Source organism: Equus asinus, chromosome 13 (assembly GCF_041296235.1).
Source record: "Equus asinus isolate D_3611 breed Donkey chromosome 13, EquAss-T2T_v2, whole genome shotgun sequence".
Taxonomy (NCBI): domain Eukaryota; kingdom Metazoa; phylum Chordata; class Mammalia; order Perissodactyla; family Equidae; genus Equus; species Equus asinus.
The window spans coordinates 56,035,096-56,047,921 of NC_091802.1; the positions used below are offsets into that span (position 1 = coordinate 56,035,096).

Below are 12,826 nucleotides of genomic sequence, written 5' to 3' on the forward strand. Positions count from 1 at the left end.
TCTCCCACTGCCCAAATTAAATTTGAACATTCACGAAGAATGACTGCAATTATTGTCAAAAAGGAGACACTCCCTCGTTCCTGTGCTCTGCTGCTCACGACACCCACAAAACGCTGTGACCCCAAAGGTGTGGGCTTCCACACCATGCAATTCTGACACCAGCTGCCTGGAGTTAGTGCTTACCCCGTGGATTAAGGGGCTCAGTCCCACAAGACTGCCCCCAACTCAGACGTCAATCACAAATCCGGGCTTCTAGTACTTCTGACCAACTGGCGATAGACTGGAGGTTTCCATGACCCCTTTCTTGGGCTCAATAATTCGCTAAAGTGGCTCACAGAACTCAGGAAAAGTTTATTTGCTGGATTATGGGTTTATTATAAAAGGATACAACTAAGGAACAGCCAGACGGAAGAGATGTATAGGGCAAGGTACGGGGTCAGGGGCAGGCGGGGAGCTTCCATGCTCTCTCTGGACATGCCAGCCTCCCAACACTCCAGGTATTCAGCAACCTGGAAGCTCTCTGACCTCCCTTCCGTTAGGATTTTTATGGTGGCTTCATTACTGGGTGTGATGGATTAAATTACTAGTCCTTGGTGATAAAACTCAATCTCCCTGGAGGTCAGTGGGGTGGGGTGGGGGTGGGGAGTGTTGAGGCTGAAAGTTGCAACTTTCTAATCACGTGGTTGGTTCCCCTGACAACCAGCACCCCCATCCTTAGCGGCTTTCCAAGAGTCACCTCATTAACATAAACTCTGGTGGGGTTGAAAGGGGTTGTTATGAATAACAAAAGTTGCTCCTTTCACCTTTGTCACTCCAGAGCTGTTCCAGGAACCATGGACAGAAACCAAATATGTATTTCTTATTATATCCCAACATCACAGTTGTAAACTATTGAATAAATTAAAATCCATTCATGCATAGTATTTGAAAAAAGAAAGGGAAAAATGTATTTGCCACCATTAGAGTTGAATATATCAACTCTTTACTTAAAATTGATAATTAAAAGGAAAAAATTAACTCTTGTGTACTGTTGATGGGATTATAAAATTGTGCATCTACTACGGAAAACAGTATGGTGGTCCTCAAAAGATTAAAAATAGGACTACCACATTATCCATCAATCCCAGTTTGGGGTATACATCCAAAAGAATTGAGAGCAGGTTCTCGAAGATATATCTGCCACTCATATTCATAGCAGCATTATTCACAATATCCAAGAAGTGGAAGCAACCCAATGTTCATCCACAGGTGAATGGATAAACAAAATGGAATATTATTCAGCCTTAAAAAGGAAGGAAATTCTGACACATGCTACAACATAGACGAGCCTTGAGGACATTATGCTAAGTGAAATAAGCTAATCACAAAAAGACAAATACTGTATGATTCCGCTTATGTAAGGTATCTAAACTAGTCAAGGGGCCGGCCCCGTGGCCGAGTGGTTAAGTTCCAGCACTCTGCTTTGGCGGCCCAGGGTTTCACCGGTTCAGATCCTGAGTGCAGGACATGGCACCGCTCATCAAGCCATGTGGAGGTGGCGTCCCACATAGCACAACTAGAAGGACCCACAACTAAAAAATATAAAACTATGTACTGGGGGAACTTGGGGAGAAGAAGGAAAAATAAAATCTTAAAAATAAATAAAGTAGTCAAATTCATAGAGACAAAAAATGGAATGGTAATTAACCAGGAGCTGGGGGGAGGGAGAAATGGGGAGCTGTTCAATAGGTATAGAGTTTCAGTTTGCAAGACGAAAAAATTCTGAAGATCTGTTGCCTGACAGTGTGAATATACTTAACACTATTGAACTGCGCACTTACAAATGACTGAGATGGTAATTTTTATGTTATATGCTTTTACCGCAATTTTTAAAAAAATCTTTTTGGTTGCTTTGTAATAATGCTAGTAATTTTAAAGTTTCTATAACTCAAAAAGAAAAGAAACACTTGTATTTTGGGAGGCACAGAGTTCATCTCCTGCTGATGAAGGGAACCTCTATTTTTTTATTAGAAGGATACTTTCTATTAAATATAGAAATGGAAAATCACCATTCTTCAACTCCAGAAGAATAAATGTTTCAGGCAAGGACCAACAATGGGTGGTAAAACTTCAGTGAAAGCTTGTTTGGGAAACGGGCAGGGTAACAAAGCATTATCCTCCCCTCTAGATTACTTCTTAATCACAAAGTGGAAAACCTATTTTTACAATAGACATGGTGGTCACTTCCTTAATCATCACTAATAGCAAAACAGCCAACATCAGGTGCCACCAATAAAATACACTGCACCACTGATGACCTTTCCAAAAATGCTCAATCTGAATCTAACCAGACTTTTAGACCTAACTTTCAGTTTACAAGAAGCCAAAAAAACAAGTCCAATGGCACAATGAAGAAGCACTCAAACAAGTCTAGACACTGGGACATCCTGCAGGTCAACTGGCCTGTCTCTTTAAAAGGTCACTGTGGGGGTGGGAGAATTGTTTCAGAGTAAGAAAGAGGTAAAACAATCAAATGCAATAGGTGACAGGGACTGGACTCGAATTCAAAAGGAAATAATTACAACAGACATTTTTGGGACAACTAAGAGATGTTAATATGAACTGAATCATACATATTGGGATACTCGTATTCCTCTTTTAGGTGCATAAAGTTATTGTGGGGACCGTTCTTGGGAGACGCATGCCCGGAGTGTTGAGGGATGAAATGTCATGATATCTTCAACTTAAATTCAAATAAAAAGATATATAAATACACAACAAATATATAAATAAAGCTAACATGGCAAAGTGTACACTTGGGGGTCTAGGTGGTAAAAATATAGTAATCTTGGGGCTAGCCCTGTGGCCGAGTGGTTAAGTTCGCGCACTCTGCTGCAGGCCAGAACCATTCGTTGGTTCGAATCCTGGGCGCGGACATGGCACCGCTCATCAAACCACGCTGAGGCGGCGTCCCGCATGCCACAACTAGAAGGACCCACAATGAAGAATATACAACTATGTACTGGGAGGCTTTGGGGAGAAAAAGGAAAAAAATAAAATCTTTAAAAAATATATATATAGTAATCTTTGTACTCTTCTTTCAACATTTTTGTATGTTTGAAAATATTCAAAATAAAAAATTGGGGGAAAAATAATAATTTAAAGGGGGTCTACTCAGCAAAACCCCCTGACCTTGGGGAGAGACCAGGCCTAGAGACTGTCTACCCGAGAGGCCTCTCCCTCAGTTGGAGGAGCGGTTGACCCCAGGTCTCTATACTGGTCACCAAACTGTTTGATCACATGTCCCCTGTCTGTCTGTTTACCGTTTATTTATAGAGACGTACCACTCTCCCAGGAAGTGATGTACTTTGTCAAACACAAAACAATGAATCATCTGGCCTGGAGACTCTGCAGCCCACTTTGGAGGCTCAAAGTGGTTTAAACTGTGAGCTCCGTGAAGCGAGCAGGTAGTGTGTCCTGCACCCAGCACCAGGCACAGGAGCTCATTAAATGCTTGTAAAATGAATAAGTGACTGAACTAATGAATGAACAAGGCTGGCCTACTGAAAGCCACGTGGCAAGTGCAGGGGAGCAGGAGTCTGAAGTTCATGAGCTGCTCCGTTCAGTCCAAGGGGCCTCACCTCTCTGGCAGAACCTAGAGAGAGAAGCCCCCCTCTGCCAGCCTCACTCTGGCTCTAAGGCTGAAAAACGAGACAGGGGTTTTGTTTTATTTTTATAAAAAGAATCTATAGTACAATGATCCTTAACCCTTTGGGGGCCAGTAACCTGTTTGGGAATACAGTGTAAGCTAAGGATCCTCTTCCCAGCAAACCCATATTCTATTAGACACATCTCAAGTTTTGCATATGATCTCAGATGGTTCACAGACCCCCCGAGGTCCACACGTAGGCTCCAGGTAATGGAACCTCAGACTCCAAGAAACCTGAGGAAGCTTAGGGCCTCCCTGGAGTAGACGTCTCACCTCTCAGCTGCTGCAGGGCACCAGCCCCCCTAGTCATTTTTAGAAGGGTCTGGTAATGAGGAGAGTAAGCGGCTGCCGAGCCCCGGGAAGTCTGTGTGACATTGCTGCCTCCAGGCCTGGGTCCCCTTCTCTAGGAGGGTGTCTCAGCCCCCCACCCACAGTGGGGTGCAAATTGCCCATGCCAGCCCTCTAATGGATGGTGCTGGCAGCCTGTTCTCTGAGCTCCAATTTCCCAGGATGGACTGGCTCCTGCTGGAGTAGCTGAGGTCCACAGGGCACTTGTGCTGTCCTGGCACGCCCTGACCTGAGTGCCTCAACCAAACTGGGACTCCTGCCACAATGCTCTCAAATCCAGGAGTCAGCATCTTTGAGCCCCTGGACTGTGCAGAGCAGCTCTCAGACAACTGGGCAAGGTGGCTAAGTGGCAACTGCAGCTGACACAGTTGCAGTGAGCACTTGTGTGTCCATGGCACTTCTACAACCTGTCCCAGCTGCTCCCAGGATCACTCTGCGAGTTGGCAGCACACGAGTCCGGCAATTTTTTTTTTTTTGAGGAGGATTAGCCCTGAGCTAACATCTGCTGCCAATCCTCCTCTTTTTTTTTTTTTTTTTTTTTTTTGCTGAGGAAGACTGGCCCTGAGCTAACATCCATGTCCATCTTCCTCTACTTTATATGTGGGACGCCTGCCACAGTATGGCTTGCCAAGCAGTGCCATGTCTGCACTCAGGATCCGAACCAGGGAGCCCTGGGCTACCGAAGCTGAACGTGTGCACTTAACCACTGCGCCACCAGGCCGGCCCACGAGTCTAATTACAGATGAGAGCACTGAAGCTCAGGGAGGCTGTGTGACAATTAACTACACTTTTACTGAGCACCTGCTATCTGCCAGGCACTGTGCTAGCTGCTGCAGATAAAACGACTGTGAATCCTGAGGGTTCACAGTCCAATGGGGAAGGGAGACCCGTAAACAGATCATTTCAAACCAATGTGGCAAATGCCATGGAAAAGCCACGCCCCAGGGGCTGTGGGGACACATAAGCCAACCCAGGGTGCAGGGAGGTCACTGAGGCTCTCTCTGCAGCATGTGACATCAGCACAGTGCCTTCAAGGATAAGAAGGATAAACCAGGCTGGTTGGGGGTGGGGAGGTGGGGGTGGGATCCCAAACAGAGAGACCAGCTTGCTACAAAAAGTATGGTTGGCTTGAACGTGCATGGTTTGGACAGGGTGGGTGCCAGCAACCAAGTATTGTCTGGCATTGCTGGCAGGTAGGGCTAGAAAAATAGACCACGTTGGGGTCATGGAGCAGCTTCAGAGGCTCCCACGTGAACACAGGTTAACCAGCGGCACTTGAGAGATTCCATGCAGAAGGTGAGGGCTCATGTTTGTGAACCAGCTTGTCAAGAACCACTGTAGTAATTCGAGTGCCTGCTTCTTGTCAGTGCTGGCTTCTCGATGGGTATTGTTCCCATTTTAAGGAGGTTTAAGTAGTTTGCCTGAGGACACTCAGGGAACGAGTCCGAGTCCTTGCTCGGATCTCCCTGTGGACACACTGGTGGGGGAGGCTGAGAGGACCCCGTGAATGGCAGGCAGACCGGGCTTGAGGCAACCCCTGGGCCCAGGCCTCGTGCCAGCACAGGAAGGAGGGTGGTGGCGTGCGCAGTCGATTGCCGTCGGGGCAGTGCAGTAGCTCACGGTTCAGGGTCTGGAGGAGGGAGGGCGGCGGTCTGGGCAGGGGGCTCAGAGGCCACCCCCGGCCCGGGGCAGCCCGGCACCCGAGTCTGGAGCCTGGAGGGGTGGGGAGGCGCCGCGCCCGGGGCTGGACTGGAGAGAGCGGGGGCTGGCTCCGCCCCTGGCCCGCCGCTGTCGGTCGGGGCGCGGGGCCGGGCGCCGCGGGAGCCGCAGCCTTTTCCGGGGGGCGGGCCCGGCGGCGGCTGCAGCGCCCCGGCTCCTGCCCCGACAGGTGCGCGCCGCGCGCAGGAATGCGGCCGGCCTGACTCACCAGCGCCTCCTTCCTACCTGCCGCCCGCCCCATAAAGCCCCCGCCACCGCCCGCCGCCCGCGCTCCCGGCAGCCCGCCCTCCGGACAGTCCCGGCTCGCCCGCCCGCGCGCGCCTGCAGCCGGTGCCGCCGAGCGGAGCCCAGCACCCGGACGGCGCGAGGCCGCGCCAAGGTAGGGCCAGCCTCCGAGCGCGGCAGGCGCCAGGGGCGCGGGCGAGCACTCGGGGTCGCCGGGCCACACCCCGCCCGCCGCGCAAGTGCCCCGGGCCGCCGGGGCTGGGCGCCCATTCTGGGACCTCCGAGGCAAGGAGGGGAAAGTGGGTGCCCACCCAGCCTGGGCAGCCGCGCAGGGGAGCCGGTCTGGAGAGCCGGATGACTTTTATTTCCTCCCATCGCCTTGCTGAAGGCTGGCAGGCCCTGGCCCCCTCTGCCTGTGCTGCCCAGGACAGATGCCCAGCCTGCTGGGGTGTGCCCAGGGGGCAACTGGAGGCAGAGGGGCGGGGGAGCTGGAGAAGGCTCTTGGCCATCAGACCTCTGAGCTAGAGGAAGGCAGCAGGGAGAGAGGCCTGTGTCTGGGTGGGTGTGTGGGAGAAGTGGGCAGAGGCTGGGCCCCTCTAGAGTTTGCAAAGAAGGTGGGGGGAGCAGCTACCTAGAGGCCAGGGCCCTCCCTTTTGGGCTGAGCACGGCCTACTGTGTGTGGCACCATAGTCCGTCTGGGTTCTGGGGAGTCCCTGACTCTCCCCTTGTCTTAGCCAAGCACATGCTCCCCCTCCTCCCAAAGTCAGCTCAGGACACTCTTCCTCCAGGAAGCTCTCCTGACCTCACCCAATAGCCTGAGGGCTGTGCCCACCACAGTAACTTCCTCCAGTGCTGCCTGTTTCCCACCCACTCAGCCCTGGGCGGCCCTCTGGCCTCTGGGTCAGGGGCTCTAGATGGCTCCGGAGGGCAGGGGTTGGGCTCCTCCTCCTCCCCTATGGCATTGCCACACCCTGAGCCTGAGAACTGGGCACAAGTGGCGTGGTTGTTGCTGCCTTGGACAGAGCTGGAATTGAAGGCTGAGGGTCTCCATCCTGGGGGCTGAGGGGAGGGAGGAGAGCAGGAGGGACAGCGGGGAAAGGATGCCTGTCTCCTTGGCCCTGATTTCCATGGGTGATAGGGCAGAGGAGGGGCTCAGAGATGGGAAAGCAGGAGGGGAGAGAGCTGTGGTGGGCTGGTGCTGATGTGCTGAGCAGGGGTCCCATGGCGTGGAGGGAGAGTTGTGGGGAGAGCGCTGAGCGTTTGTGCGTGTGGATCACAGCATGTGTCCCTGCCCATGCACGTCCCTGTGTGTGGAAGGCCTGGGTGTGATGCAGAGCGACAACATTCAGGGTGGCAGTCACATACTCCCAGGACCGGACTGGTACATAAAAAGGCCCAGCAGCCTGGTGGGGCCCAGGGTGGCCTGGAGAGTGAGTGTCCTGAGTGCTCCACTCAGCCCACAGTGGCCACATCTTCTGATAAGCCCATAATCCTAGCTTTTATGTAAAATCTCATTGTTTTTAACATTGACAAGTATTTTTTAAACTTGTTTTTGAGGAAGATTAGCCCTGAGCTAACATCTGCTGTCAATCCTCCTCTTTTTGCTGAGGCAGACTGGCCCTGAGCTAACACCCATGCCCATCTTCCTTTGCGTTATATGTGGGACACCTGCCACAGCATGGCTTGACAAGCGGTGCGTAGGTCTGCACCCAGGATCTGAACCGGCGAACCCTGGGCCGCCAAAGCAGAACATGCGAACTTAACTGCTATGCCACCGGGCCAGGCCCTAAAACTTTTAAAATACAAGTTAAGTCCAACAAAACACTCTTGAGTGCCTGACTGGCCCCCTAACTGCTGTTTTGTAGCCTCTGGGGATAATGTGGAGGTTAAATGGGGTCCCATTCAGGCTCCCCCACAGCTGGCTGTGGGATGGGGAAGCCCCGCAGCCTTGTGCCTGGTCCCCTTGCCTGGGAAATGGGGATAATGCAGTCACACCCCCACTGGGTTTCTGCGCAGATTGAATAGCAATCATGTACGTGAAGGGCTGTGTGCCCAGCCTGTGGGCATGGGAGGGTGAGTAAGATCAGCCCTCCGGAGCCGGAGCCGTACCTGCCTGTGTAATGGTGCCCCAGGGCGGCCGAGTCTGCAGTCTTATTGTGTAGCGTGTGGGTGTGGTGCCTCCGCCCGAGGCTGCAGAAAAGTCATTTCCTCCAAGGGGCACCCCTTGGCTGGCTCAGGCCTCCTTTACCTCAGCCCCATAGGGGGTGGCTCCTCCCCAGCTGGCCCTGCCTATGGTTGTGTTGGAGCTGCTAGTGGCCTCCTGGGGGCCACATGCCTTGGAGGGAGGGAGGCAATGCCCCCCCTAGGAATCCCCAGCACTGTGGGGGTCTCAACCCCCCAGACCTTGGGGCTGCCTCTGCCTCACAAGCTGGGGACTGAGAAAGCACCCAAGGAGGAGGGGCCAGTGGGTATGGTGTGGTCTTGGGCCACTGGGAGGACTGACCCTCGAGAAAGAGGCCAGGGCCCTATCCTTTGTCCTCAGCTCTGCAGGCCTGGTGGCTCTGGCCAGCCCCTTCTCTTTCCGAGGCAGCAGGATGGCCACCGTTTTTTTTTTTTTTTTTTTTTGAGGACGAGTAGCGCTGAGCTAACATCTGCTGCCAATCCTCCTCTTTTTTGCTGAGGGAGACTGGCCCTGAGCTAACATCCGTGCCCATCTTCCTTTACTTTATATGTGGGACGCCTGCCACAGCATGGCTTGCCAAGCGGTGCGTAGGTCCGCACCCAGGATCCAAACGGGCGAACCCCAGGCCGATGAAGCAGAACGTGTGAACTTAACCACTGCGCCACTGGGCCGGCCCCAAGGCTGCCCATCTTTTAAAAGCCCTCAGGGATGCCAGTGCGTGCCCCCAAGGTCAGGTTGCTGATGAGTTGAGATGGTTTAATAGTGAACCAGAGGCAGACGGGGCTCCTGGGGTAGCTGGCACTGTGTGTGTGTGAGTGGGCAGGAGGGGCCTGTAACCTAGCTCCAGGCTAACTTTTGAACGAGTCAACTGCACAGGGTCCCCAAAACTCAACTCTGGGCCAGGCAGAAGTGGGGAGTGGGGCAGGAGACCCCCCAAACACAGTGGGCCAGGCAGCCACTGCAGAACCTAGCTGAGCACATTGAGTCACCTCGTCACCTCCCCAGGCCCCAGATTGGGGAGGGACCCCCTATCCTCCTGGCCATACCCCCTCACCGAAGGACAAGTGAGTGGGGATAGAGAGCGGGTAGGAAGGTAGAGCCAGGTCCTGTAGAGTGGCCCCCCTGTTCAGTGGCCTATCCCTGCCAAGCCTGACCCAGGCCCACTGGCTTCTGGAAGGCAAAGGCAGAGTAAGCCCTGCCTTCCCCTCAGGTAGACCCAGCATGAGAGACCTGGCACTGGGACAAGCTCAGAGCCCGGAGCCCTCATGGTGAGAGATGGGGGCCTCCTTGTGCGGGTTGCAGCCCCGCAGGTGTCTAGCCACTGCAGGATGGCAAGGAAGGGGGCGGTGGAAAAGAGGAGTCAGGGGCTCTGGCCCTGCCACTCACAGGTGGGGTGGCCTTGGAATGTCACTGAAGTTCTCAGAGCCTCAGTTTCCACACGTGTGCAATGGGAGTGGTGGAACTCTGACAGGGACCCAGTGAGCTGATGGCTCGGACCAGGGCTGTAGAGGCGTCGTATGTCAATTGTTGCTGTTATACAGGAGGAAGAGGATGGCAGGGCCGCATCCCAGCCCGTGGACCAGGCTGCTGCTGGCAGCCCTGCTGAGTGTGAGCTTCCCTGGGGACATGGGTGAGTCTGGCATGCCCCTGCAGCACCCCTCTTGGCAGGGGCACACCTTTCAAGGCACTGTCTTCACATGGGGTGTCTTGCCCAGACACTTACTCAGCCATTCAACAAATGATCACTGCCCACTTTGAGGGCTAGGGAGCTGTGAGCCTGAGCCATGTGGCCTGCGAACACCGAAGGGAAGGAGACTTGGTCTCAAGGGAATAGAAGACTCCCACTCAGAGAACAGAGGCACTTGCAGGATGTGCTGAGGCCTCGGAAGGAGAGTCAAAAAGTTTTATGGAAGTTTATAGGAATTTGGAGGAGAGAGACCAGTGACTCGTCACCTGCTCTCTGAGTGTCTACAGTCCGCAAAGGGCTAGAGCTGGCTCCTCCCAATAAAATTTTGCCTGTCAGTGGAGGCCATGTTGATAGCTTGAAATAGACCACGGTGGGAATTTTTTCACCATGGAAATGGGCAAATGCTGCAGGTCAGGGCTTCTCCTCCCTCACCGAAGCCATTGTTAAACATTGACAGGACGCCGTTGCCTGGAGCCCTGGAGACCACCCTGTGCACCCTGGGTGCTCATAGTAGGTCCTCACTGCAATTTTAACCAAACAGAACCAAAGGGAATCCCAGTAACCTTTGGGGAAACTCTGGAGTTTGACCTCATTCATTTACTAACGACCTACTGTGTGCCAGGCCTTGGGCTAGGCACCGGCGACCCAGCTATAAACAAGAGAGACACCGTCCCCGTTACCCCAGAGGAGCAGGCGAGGGGGACGGCCAGGGTGTCCCTGCCAGCAAATGGACCAGTGCTTCTGTCTCAGCCCCCAACATCCTTCGCTCTGGACTTGAGCAGAAAGTTTGGGGTTTCAGACCAAACTCTGCCCATTTCTAGCTGTGCTGCCTTGGGCAGACCATGGACCCTCTGGCCTCCATTTTCTCCTGTAAATTGGGAGAGAATCCCTGCCTCTCTCAAGTGAGGGTGCAGATGGGAAAGGGCTTGGTCGTTGGTGAGGTCCGTCTCAATGGGGCTGCCCATCTCTGCCCGCCAGCAAACCGCTGCAAGAAGGCCCAGGTAAAGAGCTGCACCGAGTGCATCCGCGTGGACAAGGACTGCGCCTACTGCACCGACGAGGTGAGCCGCCGCCCTCCAGCCTGCCTTCCTGAGCCGGCGGGAGGCCGGCCCCACTGCCTCCCTGACCTGGGTGCCCTGCCTTGCCACGCCCCACCCCTGGCTCTGGCCAAGTCCACACTTGCCACACCTTCAGCCCAGCCTAGGACCAGGTGGGTGGGGAGAATAGGCAAGGGTCAGGAAAGTCTGGAAGAGTAAATCCAGAGTTGGGACAGCCAGGGCATGCCCCCGTGACCCCGTCTCCTTTTGGCCAGATGTTCAAGGAACGACGCTGCAACACCCAGGCAGAGCTGTTGGCCGCGGGCTGCCGGCTGGAGAGTGTGGTGGTCATGGAGAGAAGCTTCGAGATCACAGAGGTGCCCAGAGCAGGGGTCCAGGGAGGTTGGCCCTCCACGCTCAAGGCTGGCAGTTTATGGGGGTCCACTGCGTCCCCTGTGTGGGCTGAGAGGCTCCCCCTCAGGTCTATGGAGTGACCCTCCAGCCAGCTGTCCCCCCCTCCCCTGGACACAGGCGACTCAGATCGACACCACCCTGCGTCGCAGCCAGGTGTCTCCCCAGGCAATGAGGGTCCGCCTGCGGCCCGGCGAGGAGCAGCTCTTTGAGTTGGAGGTGTTTGAGCCCCTGGAGAGCCCGGTGGACCTGTATATCCTCATGGATTTCTCCAACTCCATGTCCGACGATCTGGACAACCTCAAGAAGATGGGGCAGAACCTGGGTACGGCTGGGCCAGCATGGAGGACAGTGGGGTAGGGAATGGAGAGGGTGCCCTCATCCAGCTGGCTGGCCACCTACTCAGGAGGCCAGGTCTCCGGACAGCTGCACCACCCCACAAGGGAGGACAGGACATGGACATCTGAGCCCTCCAAGAACTCCCTCCCCCTATTCTCAGAGGAGTGTCCCGGCCAGACCCCATTAACTACTCAGGACTTCAGAGAAGGCCCAGGCCTGGTGGGCAGCAGAGCCCTCTGGCCCTGACAAGGAGGCGTCCGCTGCCGTGAGGCTGAGGTTGCGTCCCAGCTTTGCAGACAGAGCCGGTCCAGCTCCCCATCTGCCCTGCTCCAACTTGCTCCATGTGTGACTCTGGGTCCCCCGAGTCCCATTTCCCTCATCTGTAAATAGGGACGAGGGCTATTGTGAGCGTGAGCAGGTGTCCAGCGTGCAAAGTGCTGACACCAGGTGGCTGTTCTCCCTCTTGCTCCTTCTCGAGCCAGCCCCCAGCCCCCTGTGTTGCTGTGGGGGTGTTGGGGCTCAGCTGCCCCCTCTTTTTCCTATTGACACTCAGCCCGGGTCCTGAGCCAGCTCACCAGTGACTACACTATTGGATTTGGCAAGTTTGTGGACAAAGTCAGCGTCCCTCAGACAGACATGAGGCCTGAGAAGTGAGTGACTGTGTGAGCAGGGGTCCTGGCCGTGTGGCCCGCTTCCTCTTTACCCAGGCACTTACAAGTCTTCTGGCTGAAATGAGCCAAGGGGGCAGTTCCCAGAGAGGGTGGGCATGGGGGTATGTGGGTCTTCTCCCCCTGACTCTCTCTCTCCCTCCCACCTCTGCCCAGGCTGAAGGAGCCCTGGCCCAACAGTGACCCCCCCTTCTCCTTCAAGAACGTCATCAGCCTGACAGAGGATGTGAATGAGTTCCGGAGTAAGCTGCAGGGAGAGCGGATCTCAGGCAACCTAGATGCCCCTGAAGGAGGTTTCGATGCCATCCTGCAGACAGCCGTGTGCACGGTGAGTGCCAGGGAGGGTCCTGCCAGCCTAGACCAGGGCTGTGCTTCTTTACAAGGGCACCAGCTGCCCAATGGGCTGCTCTGGTGCCAGGCTCAGAGGCCCCTAGGCCTGAGACAAACTTAAATCCTCTGGGTGGCCCTCAATTACAATCTGAGTTTAGATATGCCAGGACCCAAGGTCCCCCGGCCTGAGCA

At 54.6% G+C, this 12,826-nt stretch overlaps 1 protein-coding gene across 5 annotated transcripts in view; it reads left to right on the forward strand.

The window, feature by feature from the left end:
• The first annotated feature begins 5,874 nt into the window (after positions 1-5,874).
• ITGB4 (integrin subunit beta 4) overlaps positions 5,875-12,826 on the forward strand; it is a 30,605-nt gene continuing 23,653 nt past the window's right edge. For 4 of the 5 annotated variants that reach the window (XM_044744802.2, XM_044744800.2, XM_044744801.2 and 1 more), the window contains exons 1-7: positions 5,963-6,134; positions 9,704-9,792; positions 10,828-10,910; positions 11,162-11,263; positions 11,418-11,622; positions 12,190-12,286; positions 12,461-12,632. In XM_044744802.2, coding sequence (XP_044600737.1) covers positions 9,714-9,792; positions 10,828-10,910; positions 11,162-11,263; positions 11,418-11,622; positions 12,190-12,286; positions 12,461-12,632 — 738 coding nt within the window. In that variant the 5' untranslated portion in view covers positions 5,963-6,134; positions 9,704-9,713. Of the gene's footprint in view, positions 6,135-9,703; positions 9,793-10,827; positions 10,911-11,161; positions 11,264-11,417; positions 11,623-12,189; positions 12,287-12,460; positions 12,633-12,826 lie in introns of all 5 variants that reach the window. The other variant, XM_044744804.2, reaches the window with a different exon arrangement.